The sequence below is a fragment of the Stylophora pistillata genome, chromosome 3, assembly GCF_964205215.1.
Source record: "Stylophora pistillata chromosome 3, jaStyPist1.2, whole genome shotgun sequence".
Classification (NCBI taxonomy): domain Eukaryota; kingdom Metazoa; phylum Cnidaria; class Anthozoa; order Scleractinia; family Pocilloporidae; genus Stylophora; species Stylophora pistillata.
The window spans coordinates 12,449,214-12,476,281 of NC_142521.1; the positions used below are offsets into that span (position 1 = coordinate 12,449,214).

General features: G+C 38.0%; 3 protein-coding genes across 6 annotated transcripts; 2 read left to right on the top strand and 1 right to left on the bottom strand.

Annotated features, from left to right (window-relative positions):
* Window positions 1-433: 433 nt before the first annotated feature.
* On the bottom strand, window positions 434-13,613 carry LOC111335241 (diacylglycerol O-acyltransferase 1). 4 transcript variants are annotated; one of them, XM_088752587.1, is made up of 18 exons: window positions 13,414-13,612; window positions 13,215-13,302; window positions 10,527-10,567; window positions 9,695-9,780; window positions 8,821-8,873; window positions 7,872-7,974; window positions 7,449-7,559; window positions 6,971-7,039; window positions 5,799-5,902; window positions 5,548-5,586; window positions 5,109-5,150; window positions 4,981-5,025; window positions 4,374-4,486; window positions 3,764-3,829; window positions 3,318-3,405; window positions 2,808-2,870; window positions 1,222-1,382; window positions 434-639 (listed from the first exon to the last, which is right to left on the bottom strand). In XM_088752587.1, the coding sequence occupies exons 1-17, from the start codon at window positions 13,521-13,523 to the stop codon at window positions 1,242-1,244; spliced, it is 1,362 nt and encodes a 453-aa protein (XP_088608713.1). In that variant the 5' UTR covers window positions 13,524-13,612; the 3' UTR covers window positions 434-639; window positions 1,222-1,241. The 4 variants fall into 4 exon arrangements, with proteins under 4 accessions (XP_088608713.1, XP_088608712.1, XP_088608715.1 ...); XM_088752586.1 differs by having other exon boundaries at window positions 1,226-1,382; window positions 13,414-13,611; XM_088752588.1 differs by lacking the exon at window positions 434-639 and adding an exon at window positions 2,125-2,171 and having other exon boundaries at window positions 1,244-1,382; window positions 13,414-13,613.
* A 7,547-nt stretch (window positions 13,614-21,160) lies between these two features.
* LOC111335249 (uncharacterized) lies at window positions 21,161-23,521 on the top strand. The gene has a single exon (XM_022941121.2). The coding sequence runs from the start codon at window positions 22,356-22,358 to the stop codon at window positions 23,262-23,264; it is 909 nt and encodes a 302-aa protein (XP_022796856.1). The 5' UTR covers window positions 21,161-22,355; the 3' UTR covers window positions 23,265-23,521.
* Window positions 23,522-25,362: 1,841 nt separating this feature from the next.
* On the top strand, window positions 25,363-26,268 carry LOC148734563 (uncharacterized). The gene is made up of 2 exons (XM_088755455.1): window positions 25,363-25,425; window positions 25,723-26,268. The coding sequence occupies exon 2, from the start codon at window positions 25,736-25,738 to the stop codon at window positions 26,261-26,263; it is 528 nt and encodes a 175-aa protein (XP_088611581.1). The 5' UTR covers window positions 25,363-25,425; window positions 25,723-25,735; the 3' UTR covers window positions 26,264-26,268.
* Window positions 26,269-27,068: the final 800 nt, after the last annotated feature.

Genomic DNA, 27,068 nt, shown 5'->3' on the forward strand with positions numbered 1-27,068 from the left:
GTGGCCAACTCTTAAGTGTACCTCTAGCATTATTTTCTTCCTTGCATTGTGCGTTAGTTCCTCCAAAAAGGTTCCAACCTGATAAAACTACATGGAACTGTTCATGTGTAGCTCCACCGATTCGTTCTTTAGTTCTGTATCCCCTGTTCCTCTAATCTCATACCTGCCTGAGAGACCCTGGGAACGAGGTTGACCTTTTACTGCCCGAAGTGACTTCGTCGCCTTGTCTTTTCAAAGTAGTGCGCCTACCCCTTCTAGTCCGACGCTGGTTCAAAGACCTCTGCGCAACAGCTTTTGCTTGTTTTGTTTAGTATTTTGTTTTTGTTTTTTTGTTTTTGTTTTTTTTGGCGCGACAGAGACATCCTAGACAAACATTCTATCGTGGTAGCATCGTGGAATAACTTTCCATCCTTGTCCTAAGAAAATCACTGCGTGGTGCAAACCTTTTTATTTATAATCGATCAACGATAAGACTTAAAAATAAATACACTATTTAAATTACTATCTGTGGTCACTTGAAAACTCAACATAATATTGCTTTCTATAATTTTTTTTTTCGTTGAGTTGGCGCTTCACTTTACTGGCAGCTTCTGGTACCGGGAACAAGGATAACTACTTGGAATCTAACAAAGTCTGAAACTGTAGATCAAAAGAAAATACAAAATGAGCTGTCAGCCAAATAGATGACGATTTAAAGATGCGAAAGAGCATGCAACACTTTCTATTACTGCCACGGGCGACTAATTCTAACAAGCACAATTTTAACACGGCGAAACGACACGACACGAAACAACACGGTTAAAACTGCAAATAAAACAGCAAACGAAAACCTATTATAATATAAACTACACTAAATACCCAAGGAAAGCTACAAAGAAAACAACGATGAAAACTACATAATACAAACTTATATTTGTTGCGATGTTGTGAATCCTGCCTAGTGGCGAACAAGCTGCACGAAGCGAAAAGAACGAATATACAAAATACACTTGACAAAACTGCACTGGAAAAAACTGCACAAACTACAGTGAACAATACGGTTTAAATACATGCTACGTTACGTAATGACAAAAAGAAAGCGCACGCAAAACTTCACTACAATTAGCACTACTGTACAAGAAACAATAGACAAAAAATAATGTGTAGCGATCTACACTTTCAACATGATATCTAAGTTAAAGAGATGTAGCCCCTCCGCATACCGCTAAACTCAAAACTTACATACCCGACTTGTAAGGCCACTATTGGTGGGTGATGTAATAATCATGGACATACGTCAGAATTGCCAACGGCTGGCCAAGTATGATTGACAGCCACACCACCATGTTACCATAGTTTGGATAATCGCCAAGAAATTTTTTCACGATCAAATGGAGAGGGACCTGGTGACGAAAAAGAAGAGAACGTAAATAAAAGTGTTTAAAAACAACCTTGGAAAAAGAAACTGCCAGGTTGTTGAATCAATTCAGGACTGAAAAAAAAAAAAAAAAAAAAAACACCGCAAATACTTTCGTCTACATTAAATGCCTGGTCCAAATAATAAGTGATCAAGAGTGTTCAATGAAGACAATTCCTGTTACTGGAGAAAACAGACTGATTGTAGATTAATGTTACAGTTTAAATTGATTTCAGGTTATAACACTGAGTTCAAAGTGGCATGATATGTGCTTCCTTTGTGCAAATGTATTTGGAACTAAGGGAAATACTTTCATTTTGTCCTGAAATTCCCGTGAAATTCCTTTTAAATTACAAAATATATGCTATTTATCACACCCCATGCTGCCTAGTTCGCATGCTGTGATTGCACAGAAATCTTCCCCCTACTATTTGAACCTAGAGATATTATAAATATCTAACTAACCGAAAATTACAGAACCTCGTTTTTTCCGCCCTCTGTTTTGTTGTTGTTGTTGTTTTCTTTTCTTTTCGTTTTTTCCAATTTATGCAAAAATAAAACCGAGCAGAAAAAACTCGGTCCATAACTTTCAGAATGGACAGCCTCGAACTCACTAAGTAAGAGGAGTGAATTACACCAAGCCCAACTAGCACCATGCCTCTTTAATGATTAACGTTACCTTTTCTACTAAAAACTTTAGGACGGTAAAGTAACCGAGTTAGACTCACCTGAGCAAGCATAGCTAGGAACGGTAAAGTAACCGAGTTAGACTCACCTGAGCAAGCATAGCTAGGAACGGTAACGTAACCGAGTTAGACTCACCTGAGCAAGCATAGCTAGGAACGGTAACGTAACCGAGTTAGACTCACCTGAGCAAGCATAGCTAGGAACGGTAACGTAACCGAGTTAGACTCACCTGAGCAAGCATAGCTAGGAACGGTAACGTAACCGAGTTAGACTCACCTGAGCAAGCATAGCTAGGAACGGTAACGTAACCGAGTTAGACTCACCTGAGCAAGCATAGCTAGGAACGGTAACGTAACCGAGTTAGACTCACCTGAGCAAGCATAGCTAGGAACGCCCAGAATCTGAATAGTCGTCATTCTGAAGGTTATGGACCGAGTTTTTTTCTGCTCGGTTTTATTTTTGCATTAATTGGAAAAAACGAAAAGAAAAGAAAACAACAACAACAAAACAGAGGGCGGAAAAAACGAGGTTCTGTAATTTTCGGTTAGTTAGATATTTATAATATCTCTAGGTTCAAATAGTAGGGGGAAGATTTCTGTGCAATCACAGCATGCGAACGAGGCAGCATGGGGTGTGATAAATAGCATATATTTTGTAATATAATGATTAACGTTACCTTTTCTACTAAAACTTTAGGACGGTAAAGTAACCGAGTCAGACTCACCTGAGCAAGCATAGCTAGGAACGCCCAGAATCTGAATAGTCGTAAAGGGACACTGACTAAAAACTTAAAAAGAATGCATCTGATCAAAAATTGCTACAAAGACAGAATCATTTATTCATGAAAACATTCTTTGGTTGACGATGGAGTTCTAAGCAATTTAGCATTCACGTGATAGGAATAGTGGAGACTCAGAGGTTTTAAACTGGAGGTTTATCAGGAGAAGTCAGCTGAAACGTACATTGATCAGAAAAAGAATTTTCAACGATTTCAACCGTGTACATTGCGGTCGATCTCCGTTTTGTCAAATCTGCTTTCATCTTTATTTTGTACTACCACCGTTACTTTTCCTTTCCTCACGTTTCGCTTCGCCTGCAAAAAAATATTCTCTCAAACTGAGAATTCGGTGGAAGTAACTTTCCATCCAGTCTCATCTTACAAGTACTGAGAACCAAAAATACCACTCTTGAGTTACAACAACACCAACTACGGACCCCTGAAAAGAACAGTTACCTCATGGAAAAATGCAGAGAGTAAAAACACAGCAACTTGTGCTTGGAGAGATGAATACCCTGACTTTAACATGGGAATATAGAGATGCCTGCCATGGACAAAATAAAAAGGAGAAGTGAGTATTATTATCCGTTTTTGTCTTTTTAAACATTTGTGGACCTTTACTTTGTTTCGCTTCATAAGAACGCACAAAAGAGACTTGGTAAATTACCAGCCATATCTCACACTTGGTCAATAACCCATATGGAATAAGAACAATATAATTTGAATATATCAACAAAGTTGAAATGGTAAATTGGCCACAGTTACGGTTATAAAAGCTGACGTTTCGAGCGTTAGCCCTTCGTCGGAGCGAAGAACAGACCAGTTTTTCCCCCAATCTTAGTCTAGTGGCCTAGCTTCCATAGAACAGTGAACGCTTTGAAAGCATGTGATATCGCAGTTACCTTCTCGCCCAGCGGTGGACAGGTATATTCCAGTTTTGCCAGAAATATGCCACATTTGGGGAATTCCTGGAAAAGAACACGGTTTACCGTTTTAGACTTTACAGTTTAGCCTCTACAAATGGATAAATGTTTGCTAACATACGTTCAATGCTTACCAGACAACCTTACGGGGCAGTGGGATATTTTTTCGCCAATATCTACTGCCTCACTCTTAACAATAATTCCACGAGCGCGCGTTGGATATGAGATGATAGAGAGCCAACGAGGCTTGTAGCGCCGAGTTGGCTTTAATCATCTCATACCCAACATGCGTGAGTGGAATAATTGTTCTATTAAAAAAAACGCGCCCAAGATATTAGACAAATCTTCTCGACTTTATTTTGTAAGAATAAACCAGATGTTACAATGTACAGATATTAGATTATGGTATATTGGCTCATATACCATAACGGCTAAGCCAATAGAAAGTCTTGAATTGCATTATCCAATGATCCAGTTTTTAATAAAAAGGATTATCCTTGAAAACAAGGACTGTATATGGTCTAAATCGTTCACGGGATACACTTTTTTTCTAAAAGAGTCCAGATTATGATGAAACCCTTGTACTAACCACCAGTCTCGATAGAACGTCCTGTCGCCAAACCGTAATAGTTCTGCTAAAATGTTAAGGCCACTGTGGAAGAAGGCGTAAAAGAACAGCAGCCATAACAAGTGGTTGGGAACCTTGAAAGTAAAATAAGAAATCACATTTTGCTATCTCAAAATAATTTTCCTCGGGAAGAATTCGGTTTCGATGATATTACAAGTCAAGTAGAGGAGCACGTTACTTCAAACATCCTCCAGCATGCGCAAAAATTAGATTGAACAGGTAAGGATTTGCTTAAGATGGAAATTATTGGAATTCAGTCAATCTAACCAGGGAGGAAAAATTTAGAGGGAGGGGGGAGAACAAAGGGAAGTCTAGAAGGGGGTATAACGAGGCCATCAAAGTTCCCCTTGGAAAAGAGGGGCGGGGGGAAATGTGGCTGTTACGATGAAGTGATCACGGATCATGCAATTTTCTTAGCAATGGTCACCATTTGCAGAGCCGTTTTTCAATTCAAATACACTGAGGTTAATGAAAAACACTCCTGAAATAGGACTCATGAAAACATCATTCACATCATTCTATATTTAAATGAAATTTTAAGGTCCTCAGAGTAACATTTCACACTTACCGCAAGTTTCATCAATCTCTCAAGGCCTCTACCCACATCCATTTCCTGCGAGACATTAAATTTCACCATTAGACCTTCACCTTTAAAGCACAATGCGTATGTACTTGGTTCACAAGTCACATTCCTACCTGGATTGGTTTCATAGAGTTCTTTACTGTGGGAACAATCCACTAAAAACAAAACAAAAGTAAAATATATCATCTGATATTTGATGTTCTCATACAGAGCCTTTACAGAGCTGAGTGTGAGATACAGATGTTAGCCCGTGATCTCATTAGTAATTCTCCTTACTGTCTGCCATACAATTCTTATAATGTTAGTGTAGAGAATTTGGTATTGGATAAACTAATAATCCCCTGATTGACATTAATTTTTTCCTTATTCTCATCACTTGTCACCTTGATGTTGTATTGATATTGTAAGGGGAAATTCTCTTTTGGAAATTCTCTTTTGGAAATTCTCTTGAGTTAAAGGGTTAAGCCATTGGGAGCCTAAAACATGGATCTATGACAACAAAATAAAATTTCAGATGACATTTAACAGTTAATATACACTGAGCATGATTACCTGCTGAAATGCTCCAATTACAATTCCAATAATGAAAAACTGAAAGTAAAAAAAAAATTATTGCATGAAACACAAATCAAGAATTAAAGGTAGCCAAGACACCAAAGACAATGCTAGTTTGATTCAGAACACTTAATTCTCATTGGCAATTCTCTAAATTTGTATGAAGTCAGAGAAACATGTCTGATTTCAACTTTAAAACGTTAATCACAGGTAATGTAACTGTAAATCAAACAGACAACTGTACTTACAAATTCAGCTAGTCTTCTCAAAAGAAAGCGCTTCCGTATCCTTTTACTTCTGGGATAATTGAGCTCATAACACAAAGTGGGTGCAAAAATGAAGTAATATAAATCTGAAATTCAATTGACAATGGCACAGGAGTTAGAGATAACATGTGTAACCTGGAAATACATCAACTTACCCATAACAGGGCTAGTTTGAGGAACTGGCAAAGAGTTTATAAGTGACAGGCGACCATGATGCTTGAATTTACAAGCCAGCTTGAAGCGTGATTTAACGCCTGAAGTATACAAAACCCATTAATTTTTTCTTTCATTTCATAAAGTCAATTTGCAAGACACTTAGAAAATATTCTGCATGTGTCTGCAATAGGGGGTTGAAGATGTTGTCAAATCAACACAATTCAACTCGAATTGAACGATTCATCACACTAAATGATGACCTGTCATACCCGAAGTCAATTTGCAAGACACTTTCGATTACCTTCCTTGACTGAGTAGTTTATACTTTATTTGATGAGATACAAGAGTTTTGCACAATGCACAAAGTATTCACATGACAAAGGAATTTTTCACTACCAATGACAAGTATATGATCAGTGTAGTGGTTTAGGGATGTCAAACAATACTAACAATAGAAAAGGGCCTAATCAAGGGAATTACCAATTCCCTAAGATTTTTTTTTCTAACCATTTTCACTGCATTACCACAGTGGGGTACGACTAGAACAGAACATATGCTAACCATGCGAGTAGTCCACCCAATAAATCCCACCCATCCCACCCCAGGGAAGGACATCCATCACACAGTAACCTCGTGTGTAGGAAATTAACGTCTCCTACCCCTAACCCTGTAGGAGACGGGACCTCCATTTATTCATCCCTATCTGAGAAGACTAGAATATCTAACCATTTCTTGATGTTATAGAAAGGTAGCATATTCTTCTCAATTATTTTAAGACCTTGAGTGTTGGTCCGGCCCGGGCTTGAACCCTTGACCTCCCGCACAACAGTCCACCGCTCTATCCATTGAGCTAACCAGGAGGCGGTTTTGATCAACATTGATCAGTTCACATGCTAGAACACAATCAAACTATCTCATTTGCATAAAATGTGGTTATTTGGAAAAAAAAAATAGATTCATAGAGAATATATAATTTGTCATGTTGGAGGAAGCCTGACCTTTTTGAGTGAGATTTTCAGGATACTTCACCAAAGGAAGAGTTTCAGGTTTCCCATTTGCAACATGACCTGCAAGCATTGAATAATGATAATTTATTATGTACAACCTAATAATATTATATATGAGAACAGGGGACAAGGTTTTCAATGAAAATGTACTTACTGTAGTAAAGCAGAAGAAGAGTAATTAGGCAATAAATAGCCCCACACATGAATGAACAGTCATCAGAATTTAATGGGAAAGTTCTGCATAGTAGACAGAAAGAGATTTGATCTCTGATCCCATATGAACATCTAACTGAAAGCTAATTTATCGAACTGTAACTCTCGAAGAAATTGCACATCCATTTTGAATCACTGGTAATCCTTGTAATCTGATTGGCTCTCACTGGTGTGATTTATTTCTTGAGGACAAACTGCACACTAATGAAACAATTGTGATCACCGGATTTCTAATGATCAGGCATAATTCCCTCACCTTCCTTTTCATGTTTCATTAACCCCAGCCTGTACCAAAGGTTGACACTAACGAAGCTGATAAGCTTCAACCAGACAACAGTGTACCAGGAAACAGCAATATTAGCTGCCCCTATAAAATATGAGAAATTATAACATACGTGAGTACTTCAAAACAATCAAGACTTAAATTTAAGTTCATTTCCATGACTTACATGTACGACTGGAACACTTAACAACAACTACAAACTGCTGTAAATTATGATACAAAGAAAGGCAGCCATTGCAGAGAGGTTGTTATATTATATGTTAAAGAGAGGAAGGCTGCAATATTGCTAATCTTAAAAAAAAAAAAAAAGGATTTTTGTGAACTAACGATATACAGCATGCTGTTAAAACTGTGTCTGTGTTCACTATCTGACAAGGATGTTTTCACAATACTTACAAGGTGGTGGTTGATAAACCAAAATCACTGTAAATGGCACAATTAACATTGACAGCAGCAAAAATATATAGATTATCCGCCCAATCCTCTCGGAAATTTTTCCCTATAAAAATTGAATGGAAGAGTACCAAATTAATTATTTCAACAAGAGAACACATTTAAATTTTACAACAAAAAAAAGAAATATACTATATCATAAGTGAAAACACTCTTCGAAAGATTTGACCACATCTCCACCAAAACTGTATTAAACAACAAACAGATGAAATACATATATATGAACTGCGGTTATGAAATGTATATGTGCACGATCCTTTGCAGTAAAGCACTATTTAAGCAATAGTGAAAATCAGACCTGAAAAAAATTCAGGCCTGTACGGGATTCGAACCACTGACCTCTGCAATACTAGTGCAGCGCTCTACCAATTGAGCTAACAAGCCAACTGGGAGCAGGCCATCAAATTAATTCAACATAAACCCGTAGATGATAAATCAAACAACAAACCTATGAAATACATATATATGAACTGCGGTTATGAAATGTATATGTGCACGATCCTTCGCAGTAAAGCACTATTTAAGCAATAGTGAAAATCAGACCATCAAATCAGGCCATCAAATTAATTTGATGGCCTGCTCCCAGTTGGCTTGTTAGCTCAATTGGTAGAGCGCTGCACTAGTATTGCAGAGGTCAGTGGTTCGAATCCCGTACAGGCCTGAATTCTTTTCAGGTCTGATTTTCACTATTGCTTAAATAGTGCTTTACTGCGAAGGATCGTGCACATATACAAAACTGTATTGTTATAAAAACAAACAAAATTTGACTCTCCCAAAAACTTTGCAAATCACACACAATACATGTTTCTACCACTTAATTGCTACATATTAAATGTTGCAAGCTTCTGATGTTGAGGTTGAAGTTGCTTGTCTATATTTTCATCCTACTTACAGCAGCCAAAAGCTTCTCCATAAAAAATGCTGACTGAATAAACACATTTGAAACTGAAAAACAATAAAACAACAAAATAGTTGCTGTTATTAAAGCAGAGCAAGGACCACAAAAAAAAAGAAAAGAAAAGATCTTTCACTCTTCATGTACCCTTGAACAAGTAACCTGTTGTTAGAGTTACCCTCCTTCCCAGATGAAGATACCAGTACAGAAGGGAGTAAAGAGGGGATCTTGTGCATGTTTCATGCACATCCAAACAGAGAAAAAATGCATTACAAAAAATAGGATATTAAACAACCTTAAGGTTCATATCTTGCAAAAGGCAAAAAATAAAAATTCACATTTGATGGGGTTTTAATCTTCTATTGTAACTGGTCTTGAAAATTAAAAATACTCAAGATATTGCATCATGTAATAACCCCTTTCCCCCTCCCTTCCAGCAGCATACTCCCAGTTAGCTCAATGGATAGAGCGCTGGACTGTTGTGCGGGAGGTCGAGGGTTCGAGCCCCGGCCGGACCAACACTCAAGGTCTTAAAATAATTGAGAAGAATAAATTATGCTACCCTTCTATAACATCAAGAAATGGTTAGATATTCTAGTCTTCTCAGATAGGGATGAATAAATGGAGGTCCCGTCTCCTGCAGGGTTAGGGGTAGGAGACGTTAATTTCCCCCGCACGAGATTACTGTGTGATGGATGTCCTTCCCTGGGGTGGGATGGGTGGGATTTATTGGGTGGACTACTCGCATGGCTAGCATATGTTCTGTTCTAGTCCTACCCTACTGTGGTAATGCAGTGAAAAATGGTTAGAAAAATACTAAATCAATTACATTTAAGATAAATTTTGCAAATAATCTACAAAATTCACTTACAGATAACAAGTAATGCTGATGGCCAATGGTATGGATCCTCTAAAAAAATAGTTATCACTTGAAAAGGATCTATGAGCAAGCCATACCTACCAGGAAAAAACATTACATGAAAAGAACAACATTTCCTTTTCAATATCAGCTAATTAAACAACAAGTTCTGTTTTATGAAGTGGAAGATGTATTGGTCTACTGGTCAGTGCCCTGGACTTCACGTCGAGAGGTCTGGCTGTGATACCTGCCTCTCTCCACCCAGGAGTATTTATAGGCACCAGCAAACTGTCAGATAGGTTCAATTACCAGCCACTCTTCGGAAACCAGAGCCCACGCTTCTTCCCTCTTCTCAGGGAGGAGTGAGAAAGACTAGACCTGAGAGAGTGGTGGAAATCAAGCCTAACTGTCAGAAAGCTTCATGAAATGCATGGGGGTTAACCTTAAAATGGACTGGCATTCTGTCCAGGAGGAAGTTGTACTACTCCTGGTTGCTTGATGCAATGGAAACCAGGATAAGTTCTGCCTGAATGGGACACTTGGCTTGAGTACAGACTTAAACCTACTCTTTAATACGCCTTTTGAGTTAGCATATCACAATAACAAACACATCAACAGAACAACAAAAGTCAAAGTACACCAATTACAGCTTTTAAAAAACAACCAATCACTGTCCAGGATCATGCTCCATAAAAAGTTGAATAACACTCACCTAATTCCCTCAAAAAGACTCAAAATATCCTCAGCTGCCAAAATACAGTAATTAACATTGCAAGAGACCTATATCATGAGATATATACTATTTACATGCAAAAAAAGAAATTCTGTGAGAAATTTAACTTACTTCAGTAAATTATCAAGTGCAACCCTGAAATTGGAGAGCACCTGGAACAAAAGAAATTCATTTTAAGTGTACACATAATACTAAGAGCTGTTGTTTGGTGGGTGGAATGGGTAAGGATATGAGGCTTCAAGAAAAATAGGGGGGAGGGGGTCCAACAGTTGTGTATGTAACCCCTAACACCCTAATATCAGTATGCATTTTCTCTATACTGTTCTCATGAGTCTCTGGCTCGGGGGATTGGGAGACCACCCTCTGTGTATTTTTTTTTGACATTAAATAAATTATCTTATGTTATCTTCCCAAGATGTCAACAGGGAGAACTTGTTTAACAATCAAGAGCTTCTTTCATTTGTGATCCTTTCCTCCATTCTTGTAACCCTAATGTGTGATTTAAGGGGAGATGTTATAAGGAGAAATGAATTGTTGATCACTCCTTGGGGTCAATGGTTAAGTTAAGGGAGAAATTTCCATGTTACTTTTTGTCTGAGATAACATTGCAGCTTTAATACCATAACAATATAAATGGGAAATGAAAAGTTTTCATACAGACACTAAAAATTTCATTCAGTTTTGGGCAGAGAATTCTAAAAGGACAGATACGTAGCTAGCTGGAATAAGTTGCCTTGTAATGAAAGCAATTTGCAGTAATTGCACTTTACATCAGTTCTATTTTTAGATAGTTCTGTTAAATTCTGAATTTGCAATTCCATGTTAATCCTTTCAGTCAGAAAACAACTGTCAGACTTAAACAGAGTTTGTATATACCATTTCTCTTAGCCTCTTTTATTTTGTTTGTTGACATTTAGTAAATAAACCCCTTTGGGCAGCTGGTATGTCAGCTGATAATGTCCGTGGCTGAGAGACTGTCCGAAAAATGAATACTTGGCCAAGAAGCGAAACTTTATTTGCCAATAAACTCAGCCTTGTAAAGAAGAGCAGATTCTTACCTAAACAGGATCTCTTAAACCTGTATTTCAAAGGTATAATTCCTGCAGTAACGTACGGCATATCCATATGGGGAGGTACTAACCGACAAGACAAACTCGATTCACTGGAAAGATTACGCTGCAGGGCAGCAAGAGTCATTTTCAATTTCGCCAAAGATATACAGTCAGCAGAAGTCCTTACCAGGGCTAAATGGGACTCTCTAAGAACTTTTTAGAAACAATCTGTCCTGAAACTAACTTATAAGATGTACCACAATGATTTACCATCCTGTATGACAGCACATATTCTGAAATTGCAAACCTCATATAATATAAGGAACAGTCTTAAGTTGGAAATCTCACCTTTCAAATTGAATGCCAAAAAGCATTCCATATCTTATAGAGGTTCAGTTTTGTGGAATTACCTGCCAATTGAGTGCCGTAACATGCATAGTGCCAAAAGTTTCTTCAGGATAATTAAGAAGCTTCCTTTGGTCAGGGACATTGACTTCTCTAATTTATTCTGTAAAAGATAGCTCCTCCCAAAAGGAAGTATTTTTAGGTCTATAATTTTATTAGTTAGGTAATACTATCAATTATTTAAATAAACATTATCTTATCTTTATACGTAAGTCTTATTTTATACTATATTACAACTATTGTTTATGTATCTTTTTATTTTATACACGACCCCACAAGCTGCACTGCTTCAATACTTATCATTTCTAAATAAAGGTTTTACTTACTTACTTACTATCAGCCGACATACCAGCAAGCCAGAATGGGGTTTATTTATTTTATAACCCTTCCATTAATTTTCACATCGCAGTTAGACTGCATGCAAACACAGTAAAAAAGCCAGTGGTGATATGATGGCGAATGCACATGATTGACACAAGCAAGCAAAAAAAAATAGTTTGGTTTCCTTCCATGTAAATAGGAGAATGGAAAAGTTGAAACTCTTGTGTTGACTATGTTTCTTTTTCATGGAAAAAAATCGGAGGGCAAATATCGACACGATTGCAGAAGATTATGAGAATTCGAAAAATATCTATTATCTCAGATGTCTTGATGTGACAGTTAATTATTATGCAAAAGCCGACAAATAAAATACGCAGCCATCAATTCTGTTAGGAGAATTAATTTTAAGATCTGTGAAGTAAAACTGATCAATTACTAAGGGAGATCACTCTTAAGTAGCTTTTTCTTTCAGTTATTTTATCAATTTCAAAACAGATATCAAAGACAAATTATTTTGGCTGATCATCCACATTCTGAAACTTGCTGTCTGAATAGACAATGGCTTTTTGGGTACCGCTTTTTGTGCAATCCAAGACATATTTTGTTTCATGAATTAATGGTAAGCGAAGACCTGTTACTCCTGGTAAAAAGTTCGAATGATCTTATCCATATCAAAACTCTGTGAGAATTCAAGAGTACAAAAGGAACGACAACAAAAAAAAATGATTTGTTAAAAAAAGCAAGACTTGAGCGCTGGATATAGTAGCAGTCAGTTATATTTTCTAGCCTTAACCAACCTGCAGCATGCGAAATATATATGAATCGACATGAAAAACAGGTGGTGCATATTCACAGAGAAAAACTATAGTTCGTTTTCCCTTCGTAACACATTAGTCTGTCATCCTTTTAATTTTTTTAATCTGGAAACTGCTGCTGCAATTGATGTCTGAACGAAGCAATACCGCAAATAAATAAAAAAATTTTTTCCCATCCTAGCAATATGATCATAGACATCTCTTACCAAGAGAATAAGACATAAGTTTATTAGTCCTCGGTAGTTGTCGAACCCACTGGTTGATGTCAAAAGAGATTCTTCCACCTTGTGAACCCTAGAATGTGACAGAAGAACAGCTCAAAAAGCGTCCGCATGAAAGGAAGACATTTATTCGTCCCCGAGGGATTATTAACTTCGACTCGATGAACGAATAGTGGACACTTACGGCTTTCCATAATCCGGTTCTTTTACTTTAGATTTCGTCGATGCTTTCGGCTCTGTAGTGGTTTCGGCCCTTTTGGGCGTTGATCGCTTCCTCGCTGTGGAAGACGTCATCGGGATTATGAAATAACTACTTTCTTCTCCGCTTTCGGTCTCCAAACAACATCGAACGGCCTTTGAACATGCGATCAGGTGAATTCGTGATGTCAACAATCGTGCACGTGACACATGCACGAGCAACCCGACTGTGTCCCCTCTAAGGGTAGGGATGATGCGATTTTTGCTATTCTAAGAAATCACAAGTTGTGGTCGGTGAGGTTTCGCTTTTACGTATTTTTTTTTCTCATTTTTTTATTTGAATCTTTTAATTTTAACACTCTTCTGTTGATAATAAATTGTTTCCCCGATGACAAAATCAGATTAGGACGTTCCACCTCCACACAGGACTCCAGTTCCATTTTGCAACCGCTGGTCAAATAAAAGTAATATTATCCTTTGGTCGGCCATATCAGGAAGTCCAAACGAATAAGCCGTATAAATAGCAACTGTATCTTTTTTCAACCCCTAGAAATCTGAATCTGAAAACATTTCATGTTGGGTCTCGTCCCCCTCTCCTTGATCAAAGTGTTATTTAACCCCTTCGTCCCAGTCGCTTGCGACGTAATTCAAAAAGGCGACCAAAACAACAAAAAAAAGAAAAATGGTAGTCCTTGAACAGAAAAATTCACAGATTATTCCTTTCATACGGTTTTATAACACTTTCACGAGTGCGTAGAAAACGCACAAAAGAGATCAATTACAGTGGGAGCTTCCGCGCGCCTTACGTAATCTCCGCTTTACCCCGTGTATCAGCGGGCTCGTGTTCCTTCGACGAGAAGGTCTGGCAAATAGAGTATTTAAAACTGGAAAAGACTTGAGCAAATTCTTCGGAATCGCACGAGACAGAGAGTTTGTTTGGGAGCAATTTCAGAGTACCCGGCCACCACATTTACATGTGTCTGGAGGCTTTGAAGAGCGAGGAAGATCACAATAGACGCTATGTTTAGCCTTTGTTAGTTCTTGAATTGAAAGAAAAATCGCAATGTTGCTTTGGCTCAAAGAATTTACCGCTAACAAAATTTTATTGTGCAATATATTAAGTAAGTAAGTAAGTAAGTAAGTAAGTAAGTAAGTAAGTAATTTATTTATCCACATTTCACAATTGAGTATAACTCGTTTTAACGTGAACGTGCCAGGTTAAAATAATATATATAACAAGCTAGACAATGATGATAATAATAGTAATAAAAAGGAACTATAAAATCATATGGGAATCATGATGCATATATAGGAAATAAATAGGATTCAATAAAACTAAGAGGGAACAAGCTAGGGATAAAATAAACTATGTACAAAAGTTGCATTCACACTCCACTTAACTTTCGCAAAGATCAATTATCCTAGGGTATTCCTGCATTCAGGTTAGATTTCTTGCATTCGGAGTGTAGTGTAGTTTTAAATAGTAATTTAAGTTTCTTGTACCAAAATTTGATCTTATAAAAAACTGCATGGCCGAGTAACATGGGAAAACGCATCACGCAAAGGGCCGGGGGAAGGGAAGATCAGGAGCAACCCTAGCTACGCTCCCGCCGCGCAGGCGTGAAACTTTTAGATGGTAGAAACTCAGCCGGTGTTCCTCGCAGTGATAAACTTTAAAATGTTACAAGATATTTTATGAGTCGTTTTTCGGATGTTTTGTGACAAAAGGGCTCCATCTAGTCTATCTTGATGATTACTTCCTCTTTGTAAGCAGATTTGATAATTTTAGCTTCTCTTTTTGCACCAGTATCGGTTTTTGAAAAAATTTTTTTTCAGCTTTGGAGACTCAATTACCAATCTTGTTTGGGCAATGAATTCACGTTTACTTATCGAAGAGAGGAGTTCCAAGAGGACGCTGGGAATACGTTGAGCATCCGCAATAAAGTACCATGTCGCTACGGATGACTGTAAACAAGTCGCTCGGTGAAAGTGCGTTTTTTGACGTACGAAAGTATCATTAGAATGTGCACGGATTTGCCATCCACGTTGAAAAACATTGAAACATCCCGTTGAATTACCTTTTAAAAAACCTTTTATAATCCAGCGAAACAAGGAATCAAGGTGACTCAATTCCTTGCCAGAGATTCCTACAAGTCTTTTCACATTACTCACCAACAACAAAAGTGCCAGGTTTAAGAATCCCTTGAAACTGTCAAAACCACTTGACGCGGTAATCAAAGACTCCGAAGAAAAGTGAACTCTGTAATGCGATGGTATATCCATAATCACGGGAGGCGCTAAAGAAATTTCAATCAAAATGGACAAGAACAAACCTCGCTTTGAAAGTTGTATTCGCTCTTTTAGTAGGACACCGCTGAGTCAAAGGCGCAAAACTCATGGCTGTATTTTTTTTTTAAACTTGTTTTCACGCAGAGAGTAAGACACGAACAACAATCTCGTTTTGATTTGATCAGTGTATTGTGAAGTCATTAATAGAGCCTCTGACGACATCATTAGCGCGCGGCAAAAACTTTACAAACATGGATTGGTAGGTGCGGTTTTGTTAAACAGCAGGCTACTGTAACCAAGGAATTATAATCTCTTGCTGTAAATTAATAGCAACCTGAGATTTTGATTTTACCGAAGCAGCTGGTGCTCACATGGTTTCAGATTACTTAAAAATTTAGTATGCTAACCTTTACAGAAATGGTAAAAGTGTGCGCGCGCTAGTCGTGTGTGAAATTTTGCACAGGGAGGATGCGAAACGTGGAACTAAGAATTAAAGTGTTCTGTTCCATGAGTGATCAGGAGAGAATTTCTCTTTACAGTATCAATGTATCATTACACGACTCGGGCAGTCAGAGGGCCAATAACTAAAATCAACCAATCAAAATGCTCTATTGTCGGTCAATATTCTCTCAGTCGGTATTGGACCGGGCACTGTCCCGAATGGTCCGGAATGATACCGCACTTGTGTCCCTTTGAACTTCAGTCGTATAATAAATCTCTTATTAACCAAGCTTGCTCGGGACCGTACTGGAAGAATATCGGCCCTGGTCTTTTTTGTATGGACTTCGCTGCGCTCGGTGAAAGACCTCGGGCCGATATTCTCCCAGTACGGCCCTCTCACACTTGGTTAATAAGATATATATATATGTCAAAAAGATAAATGACGAGAATAAGGAAAATATCGACAAGTAGATTATTAGTGATGCAATACCAAACTCTCTAATTTTACATCATAAGAATTATATGGCAGACAGTAAGAAGAATTTCTAATGAGATCTTCGGGGTGAAAGGGAAAAATCAGAGTAATGATAATAACTGATAACTAGATTTCCAGCTTCACAATGAAAACAAATTGAAGGAAGGTTATAGTCATGATTTGTATCATATCACGAGTCAGGTTCGAGTCACGCGAATCAATTTAATTTTTTCCCTTTTTTTGCTTTTAGGTTTCTTTTTTGTGTGTCAAAATGATGCACCAGGGATGCAAGAACACCAAGCTAGAAGCATAAAACATTAAATTTTTTTCCGGCAGCCGTTTGCGAGAGTTAATCTTGCAATGGTTCATAGCTGCGATCAAAGAAGTAATTTCGTAGGCATCTACGAGTTGTTCCCACAGATTCCACCTCTTAATTACACACACCCGAGACGGAAGTCCCATTTCAATGACAAACTGTCTAAACTGACTAAGAGTATAAAAAAGAATCTCAGCATTCCTCGCACTCGACGACCATTTTTTTGCATTGACAAGGATCCCGTTGAGAAAAATAAAACCGTTACTGAGCTAACTGATTCTCTCCCCAGTCAAACTTGTGGAGAACACATGTCATTTTGCTCTAAAACTTTTTTTTTCCCCAGAATGATCCTGTCCTACGTTTCTTGTTTTCTAGTGATGTACAGTTTTCACTTCAGTTTAAAGAGTTTCGGAGCATCATTACATAATGTGTGGAGTACCTAACTCGGCAGGAAATACGCTGTATGTATGCAAGAAAAAAGACGTTAGAAAATAATACGAGACCACTATTTTCGTAGTGAGTATCAGTAGTGGTTGTCACTTAGATTCTGATAAGTCTAAACGGACAATAAATGCCCTTGAAACGTTTTGTAAACTTCGCGACGATTCTATAACATGGCAACAGCGCTAAAGTAACAATACATGATATAATACGGGAAATTCAGACGAATTCCGAGTAAGCTGTTCCACTTGTAGTTAAAGGTGTTTTGTCTGGCTCTTCTTTCTTTAAAGCTACAATAATAGTGTGTACGATATGATTTCATAATTAAGATAAAAAAAAAAAGTTGTCTCAAGCTTGACTCGTGACTCAAACTTAACTTATGTTACAGTATAACTGTAAAAATTATAAGGTATTAGTAATAAAAGATTAGTGTAGTGCATTCAATTCTTGTTTTCTCATCGATCAGAGATGTGGAAATAAAATAATTGTGTACATTTCGGGGCCGAGATCGCCTTGAATGGTTTCGTTGCCTATCTTCTGGAAGAACCTTTGGAAAGCTTAAGCGGTACTTTTTTCAGAAATCAAAGCCATATTGCAGCAATCTTTTCGTTTTATTGTCGTGACGCATACGTAAGTAGAGTAACGTCAGCATGGTTAGAAAAGTAATTAAAATTTTCAGTCAGATTTTGAGGTAACAGTTTAACAATATAAACAAAAATAGCTCAATGTTGGTGTTTTGCTTCTGCTGATTGGCTAGTCAGTGAACTGGTTTGATTTATGACTGGTCAAAGGTTAGGAAATATTGGACCTCGAAAAAAAAATTTCATCTGAATATTTTAGGAGTTAGCGATTGCGGTGACTTTGTTTGAAATTTGCTGTGTTTGTAAGTTAGCATTGGCAAATTCATTATCACGTTTCGTGCGTTGAAAAAATCGAAATCGTCAAATCGCATCTTGGCTTACTGAATGCCCACCAGGTAGATTTGAACATCGGTAACTTGAAAAGTCACCCTTGAAGAAAAATTAGTTTCAGCAGTAGACCACATCAAAGACATGAAATCTGTGCAAACTACAATAAAACTGCAACGAACTGATAAGAAAAAAGATAATAGCTGCTGCCTAATTTTTCTCTCACTTCAGAATTATTTTGCCTGCAAATAACTATGTTTAAACATAACAGATAAGTATTAAATTTTAGTTATTTTCATAGCCAGCGGTGAAATTAGTTCTATGTCCACCTGCTGCCATGAAGGCTTGTTTAGTTCAGATCTGCATTGAAAATCAATACCTTTTTTAAATCAACAATTCTCGATCACTATAAAAAGGTAAATATTTATTTTAATTCACAATGGCAATGCAATAAGAAATAAACAGGAAAGGTAACTCTCCAGCAAATACAATAGCAAAAACTGCTAGCAAAAAGCACTTTGTTTGGAACCGTGTAATTTTTACAAGTTAAAAATAGTATTTTTGAAAAAAGAAACATTTAAATAGAAAAGGAGTTTAAGAATTGAGTCTCCAATACACAACCATCGACGATGGAATGCGATATTCAAACGTTGTCAACTCCGACGAAGTTTGGTACAATGGTCAGTTACATCTTATCAATAATTGTTTTTACATATGTATACTTTGCGTAGCATTCAAGCCTGTACGTATTCATGTCAGATATGAATAACTATGTGAACATTTTCTGAGGACGTGATCTATAAAGCAGAAGTTAAAAATTCCATTGATTCAAATAATCCATTCTAAACACCCACCGGCGTTAAACTCTATGGCAAATTTATTCATAGTGGATGAGAAGGCGGGATTGTTGTGCACAAGAGTTTTTTTTTTAATTTTTTTCGGCGAAAACTTTAAATTTTGTAAATCTTTCTGAGAACTTTGCTAAGATTTACTTTCGCCCTGGTTCGATTGCGTGCTTCCTGAAGCATCATCGTCCAAAGAAACTTTTTCAACGTTATGAATGATTTCTTGTAGTTTATCACGCTCAATATCTGTATCAACGCAAGCTCCCCGTCTTCCTGTTCTCCCACAAGTTTTAAACGCATCTTTGTTGTTCATACTTCCGTCAGTGACTGACGCATCCATTTGATCGAAAATTTTGTCCACAATCTCAATAAGTGATATCTGAAGATTGATTCCACTATGATTGTTATTTCCCCAGCGGCTGTGTCTGTTTCTTCGGACACGTCGTTCTTTGACAGCGGAGAATTACACTGGCTTCCAGGCTACAACAATACAGATAAATGACATCTTGTGAAACATTAGGAGCCAGTTCGTAGTAACCACAAATTCCCGATCAAAGACCTTCGTTGTTCAGGAATAGACAATATTTTGTAGAGCAGAGATGATGTTCAACTAAAGTTTTTCTGTAAGTGATGTCTTCGCGCAGAAAACAAATCGGTTTTCGCAGCAAAACACTTTTCCTACCGGATGTTTTTTACTCGCTACTTCAAGAGTTTTATCCCAGTGTAAATTAGAAGTGGAAGTAGCCCTGTAACGATTTAGCGTGTGCTTCTAGTTTCACCTGCAACACGATTCCATTCTTGACCGGAGTGAATGATGAGATTGCAGAGAGTCGTGATTCTAGAGCCCTCAATACGAAGACCATAATTAGAATTCACAAACTTCAAAAGGGAGTTGAAAGCATATTAATTCCGCTCTGAAATGTAATTTGTTTGCGTTGGCAAATATTGTTTTGAGGCACATTTCAATATGAAAAGCAAAACACCTATCATTCGCGTTAATGAAAGTCTTCGGTAACTTCCAGCTCTCTGTCCAATTAGTAATGAAGTCTCCTAATTAGAATTACTTTCATTTCGGACATTGAATGATAAAATCGCGATCCTTGTAGAAAGAAAACTGCGATAAATCAGCAACCGCATGTACACGCTAAAACTACGCTTAATCCATCGAAGACCAATACAGAACTTTTATATTGCATTGTCGAAGCGCTGTGCTTTGTTGCTCACACGCACTGTTGTTAGATATTAATGACTCTGTTTTTTTGGATGATTAAATAAAAGATGTAATTTAACCATGGCAGGACTTGGCAGTAAAAGGAAATATTTCAGTGGCAAATTCCTGGTCATGTAAGTCGATAAAAACACCAAGTTGCGTGAATTGAAGAAAACCGCAATTAAAACGGAAATGTCAAGACTTATTATTAAGAGATTATTAGGTATTACGTAGCAGACGTTCGCAGACGGTTCAATATTAATTGTTCTGACGGACTAAATCAACGACGGTGCAACTTTGCGATCGAACGAAATAAACTATCGATTTTTCAAATGAACAGTTCTAAATTTCACCTTCCTTAAGAATAAGAAGTTTTGTTCCTCGGTCGAATGAGTCTGAATATGATGAAATATCAACCTGGAAATTGTATTGTACTAGAAGAAGCTTATGGCTAGATCTGCGAGTGAGTAAGAGTCAAAGTGAATCCTGTGCTAGCAGAGCGGTAAATTTTTTTCAGCATGAAATTGCTCGGCGTAAAACACAGAACAGCACAGCAGACTGTCAAATCAACACTTAAATCATGTAAAATCAAATACTTCGCTGCAATTATTGTGGCCATAAAATTGATTGTTCTAGGTAGCTCTATGTCACCCATAATTTTTGTTTAATTTTTTATCTGTTTTTCTCTCAAGAATTTCAAAAGGGTTTGCCATAGGTTTAACCACATCTTAGACCTCCATTTGATGGGCATCTATAGCCTCGATTTGACGATTTGATATCTTCTTACGACCTTGATTTGGTGTTCATCTAAAGCCTCGACTTGATGAACGCACATTGAAGGCCTCGTTTTGATGTACTCGACCCGGTTCTCCTAGATCATGTAACGACATATTGAACATGAGCCATCGCGACGATTTCGAATTCAGTCCTAGTGATATACAAATCGCAATCAAAGCACGAAATGCCTTTGGCCTAACAGGAAACCTTCTTTCCTGTCGAACTGGCTCTGGGTCGAGCTCTCAAATTTCGAATGATGTTTGATACTTTAAAAATGTCGGAAATCCCAAACCTATCTTTGGAAATAAAAGAATATTCCAAATCGAGTGAAGCTGTTTCCAAATATGCTTTTTTCTTCTCTTTCAAACCTACCCAAATAAACACGAAACCATGCAATTGCCTCTGAAACTCTTGTTTATATGTTTGTTGTTAATTAATTTCTTTAAGCTCAAGCTAAAATGTAAAGCCTTTTACTGACAATGAATATGCTGATGTTTGTGCGTATCTAAGAGATTAATCTAGAAATTCAAATGACATTTATCATTTATGCAGATAAGGCTAATCAAGAAATACATTTTATCGTCTTTCGATGTTATTCTGATGTTAAGTGTTTCGCTTAAATAACATATCTTAGCCTAAATTGTTCACGCAACAGTTCCAATAAAAGTGTAGTGCTTTGAAGTCACTTGTACCCAATGAAACATCACCTTGGAGTTTGACAATGTCAAAGAAAAATGTATCCTTTCAGAAACAAAAAAGAAAGGACTTCTTTTTTTAAAATGAGAAGTTTACTTTTATTATGCAAATAAAGCTGGATTTACTTAAAACAAATTTAGAATTGTCATCTAAATCGCAATAAAATTTCTCTAAAAAACTCAAATCCCTGCTCTGAAAATAGACAGTTCGTGTATATTTGTCCTTAAATTCGTGTTATTGTATTGATTAAGAACCTTTAGTACACATCCTGTATAAAACAGCTCGGTTTTATCAGTAATTACCTAGATATCGTGAGGCTAAGATGGAGCACTTTTGAAACATTTGACGAGAGTCCAAAAAAAGTTAACCAATGAAAAACGTTCTTCTATCGCCAGCTGCATGAGAATCGAAACCATTTCTGACTTGATTCAAAAGTGTAGCCACTTCGTGGTAAGTACCATGCAGATGCAATCACGGTATTTACGTGAGAACTAGCAAAGTGATGAAACTGTATCCTCGAGTTGTTCAATATGCCTGACGACGAGAAACTATGGCCTGAACCTGCTCCAAATTGGCCCCAAGCGAAAAATGTTTGGAAGTGGTGCTGGCCATTCCACGTTTATCTATTTACAACCTTAAGTTTTCTGGTGGTTTTTCGCAGCTTGTACGTCATGATCAAACTAAAGAAAGCACATGTTTTGAAGAAAGACCACCGCTTCTTTATGAACTTACTTCTTCTAGTGTTTGGCTCGACTCGCGCAGTGCTTTTCCTCTCGAATCCCTACGGATCAGATCCTGATGTTACCAAAACAGAGCTGGTAATCTGCATCATCACGTTTGGCTTCGGAACTGCATGTATCACATCAGCATTTAGTTTCGTACTGTTGATTATTCTCGAAAGCACTCGTATTTCGCTTGTGCCAAGCAAGTTTCAAAATAGAGGCTTTCTCCTTGGAGTATGTATTATCAACATACTTTACGTAATCACCTCCGACATAATCGTTGCGCATTTTCCCGTGGCCAAAGCAATGATTCTAGTCTGTCAAGTATTACTTGCCATCTGGGGATTTATGATTGCATTGGGCTTCGCTCTGGCCGGCGCACGACTTTGGCGAAACTTAAAGGCTTCACGGCAAACTGCTCAGTTCGACCCTGGACTGGCAACTGAGAGTAAGAAAGTCACAAGACTGGTGTTTTTGCTTTTTTCGGCATCGTTTTGTGGAGTGGTGATGTTCTCTACAATTTTTTACTTAGCTTTTGGCGACACGGGAGTATATAATGAGATTGGATTAGTACGGAATTGGCCGTGGATCGTTGTCCAGACATTAATGCGAACATCCGAGACATTGATGTGCCTACTGATATTTTTAGTTGCTTTGAAGACAAGAAATATTAAGTCTGCAAACAACAATCAAGTCGACAGTTACTCAAAATCTTAGGGGCTAATAAATCGGCATGATTAGCTTTAAATACAACCATGGCGCACATGTCGTCACCAGGGTTCCGCAATTGATGAAAACTTTTCTCGAAAAATAGACGAGGATTATAAATCTTAATGTTAAATTTGTATCGCCCAAATAAATTTGTTAAACTTTCATGGCGGAATGGATTATGAAAAAGTTATCTCAGCTTAAACTAAATGTGATTACTCTATCACCAATATAAATAAAAAATAAAATAAGCTTCTCCTACTCCATGCACTTATTTACATTAATTTAATTAACCACTATTTCTTGTTGTATAAGCTTGCCTTTCTAAATGTCCAAAGATTTTATATCAGTAGTGTTGCTCTAAGAGTTAGTGTAGAGGTTCTTAAGGATAAATTGACAACTCTGGATTCTAACTTACCTCTTGTTACACATACATACGTGCCAAACGGTAAAATGTTTCGATTTAGTGAATTTTAGAAGAAAAATATTACATTGGATATTGAGCTCTTACTTAACATATCAAACATGTTAACGTCTGTGAAAGAAAAACAACCGGCCTCTTTAATTTCCGCTAAGAGATTCGATTATCACAAAGAATAACTCGCTTGCGCCGTTCGTTGTAATGAATAATGTTTGAGTGGTTGAGTTATGTTGGCGTAATTAGATCGCGATCAATTCTCCATCCCCGATAGGGTCCGGTTCCCTCTCATTTTAACTCATTTTAACTCAAGATTAGCCCCAGTTGCTCGACATACCTGCGTGGCCCGTGCGACGAAATAACTTCACGGGATTGGAAAAGTTTCAGTTACAGCAAATTATACAAAAAATCTTGAGAGATTTAGGCTTACATCTCATCTAACGTTTAAAGCGACATATCAATGCTTGCAACAATTATGTTTTACACGAACCTCGCAAACTTTTAAACACGTTCTCTTGTGATACCTGCGAAAGTATTCAGTATAATTTTCCGGTAAGATTTCGCGGACAATCTGATCGATTTTTCTAACATTGTGTGCTGAGACTGAAACTTTTCACCTCGGGCAAAGCTTCGTCGCACGGCCCAAACAAACATAGCGAGCAACAGGTCTTGTTGTATATGTGCGTGTTAAAACACACGAAAGGACTCCAAAGGACACTTCACTCTGATTGGGCAGAAAAACACAAAGATTTTCTGGCACCAATCAGATTCCAGAACGAGCGCGACCGTTTGGAACTAGTCTTGTAAGACAATGTCCCCAGGGGCTCTTCTGCCCTTAACTTGAAATCGACTCACAGCCCCTGGGTCACCGAGGATGAAAATAAAATTAGATACGATGAATATATGAAGTTCATATATTTTGAACTGCGGTTATAGATACGTATGATGCACGATCCTCGCAGTAGAGAACGCTATTTATGCAATAGCGAAAATCAGACTTGAAAAAAATCCGGCCTGTACGGGATTCGAACCACTGCCCTCTGCGATACTACTGCAGCGCTCTACCAATTGAGCTGGGAGCAGGCCGTTAAGTTGATTCGTAATAAACCCGTGATGATAAATCAGATGCGGTGAATATATGAAGTTCATATATTTTGAACTGCGGTTATAGATACGTGTGATGCACGATCCTCGGAGTAGAGAACGCTATTTACGCAATAGCGAAAATCAGATCCAGTTGGGTTGTTAGCTCAATTGGTAGAGCGCTGCAGTAGTAACGCAGAGGTCAGTGGTTCGAATCCCGTACAGGCCTGATTTTTTTTCAGGTCTGATTTTCGCTATTACATAAATAGCGTTCTCTACTGCGAGGATCGTGCATCATACGTACCTATAACCGCAGTTCAAAATATATGAACTTCATATAGTCACCGTATCTGATTTATCATCACGGGTTTATTACGAATCAACTTAACGGCCTGCTCCCAGTTGGCTTATTAGCTCGATTGGTAGAGCGCTGCACTAGTATCTCTGAGGTCAGTGGTTCGAATCCCGTACAGGCCTGATTTTTTTCAGGTCTGATTTTCGCTATTGCATAAATAGCGTTCTCTACTGCGGGGACCGTGCATCATACGTAGAAAAAAAAAATTAACCGACTACTGACATGGGCCGACATTATCGATATTTGTTTTCAGAAAGATGAGATCAGAAGAGCATTTTGTATATTTTCTAGTTTACGAAGTAACCACGTTAAAGGTAACTATAGAATTTCTTGTCATTTTCTAACTTTTTGATCGAAAGAGCGCGGGATCATTTTGCAGAACAATTCTATCCTGTCATCAGTCTACGTCACAACGGAGTCACATGAGATGCACGCGCATGCTGCTGGTTAGTGCTCGCTTGCTGGTTTAGATCTTCAAACCATCTTTTTTCTGCCTCGTAATCCAAGGAAAATATCCGCAATCCTGCGCTTCTTTGGAGTCTTTTCTACAAAAATTCCAAGTTTAAGGTACGTGGAAGTCCATGATTGTTTGATTTTTCTACAAATTTCAGCGAAAACGTCAGGATGGGCGATTCAAACAATGCCGCTCCTGAAATGGATGAATCGCACGAGGACGCCTCAAGAAGCTCACAGAGCGTCGAGGAGGGCAGCCTTAACAAGGTTATTTTCTCAATGAACGAAAATATGGCTAAGATGGCGGCCATTTTTGAGAACATGTGCGACACTAAGGGGCCACCGGCCAAGAAACGAAAGGCTAGAGGTGAAGACAGCATGTCAGCCTCTGACCCAGAGTCAAAGGAGGAGGCTGGGCCCTCAACCTCTCATCACATGGATGATAATGTTAGATTGTATGCTTGCGATGAATTGGAGGACGACGATGCCGTCAAAGTGCTCACCGAGCGTAATAAAAACCCTAAAAAGGTCACCGACCAAAAAAGTAGCAAAGGAAAGATGCTCAACTCATTGGCTGATGCCTATGACACTGAAGACGCCATCGGCGATGATTTGGATGAGGATGTGACAATTCTTGTCAAAAAGCGATGGGGTAAGAAATTAAATAATTTGTATATATCAACAAAGTTGAAATGGTAAATTGGCCACCGTAACAATTACAAAAGCTGACGTTTCGAGCGGTAGCCCTTCGTCGGAGCGAAAGACGAAGGGCTAACGCTGGAAACGTCAGCTTTTGTAATCGTTACGGTGGCCAATTTACCATTTCAATTATATTAACTTTTGCAGCTTCTTTTCTTTGTGGGTTCAGGAATAGATTTAGAGATATTGCTTAGCGTCGCCTGAGCCTGCTAAGATCTGCTAACGAGAGTACTTAAAAGAGGCCCTATTTCACATTTTCGTGCACATTATCCGAGAAGTTACAAACTGGACCGCTCAAACCGTCGTGCTGCTTAAAGGCGCCAGATGCAGGTGATACGTGTACGAGCAAGCAGAAGTTGATGAACGCTTCCGAAAAAAAAGACGACCAGTGGGAAGTGAGAAGAAAACGTAAATCACGAGAACAAGCGAGAGAGGACGAAATTTTGGCAAAGAGGGGTATGATTGAAGGAGGTGACATAAAGGGGGGTATGAATGAGGTTAACGACTAGCGACAAGGGGCAAAAAATACTACCGACTACCGATCGACAAAGATCGAAAGTTTCAACCGACTACCGACAAAGTGACTGAATTTTAACCGACAACCGACAAGTGGATCCCCCCTCCACCCCCATCTAGACCTTGGCATAACGGTAGCAGTATTCGACTATTCAAAAAGAATAAAGGCTGATAGTTTCTAAAGAAATTGTTTGGTGCTGCGTCGGTGGGGGTAACGAAATAATTTGAATATATCAACAAAGTTGAAATGGTAAATTGGCCACTGTTACGGTTATAAAAGCTGATGTTT

Coding starts and splice junctions, on each gene's coding strand:
- LOC111335241 (XM_088752587.1), bottom strand. CDS start 13,523: ATGACGTCTTCCACAGCGAGGAAGCGATCAACGCCCAAAAGGGCCGAA. Junction 13,303..13,413: donor GAACCGGATTATGGAAAGCC/GTAAGTGTCCAC, acceptor GTCACATTCTAG/GGTTCACAAGGTGGAAGAAT. Junction 1,383..2,807: donor TCCTAGCTATGCTTGCTCAG/GTGAGTCTGACT, acceptor TTTCGTCACCAG/GTCCCTCTCCATTTGATCGT.
- LOC111335249 (XM_022941121.2), top strand. CDS start 22,356: ATGCCTGACGACGAGAAACTATGGCCTGAACCTGCTCCAAATTGGCCC.
- LOC148734563 (XM_088755455.1), top strand. CDS start 25,736: ATGGGCGATTCAAACAATGCCGCTCCTGAAATGGATGAATCGCACGAG.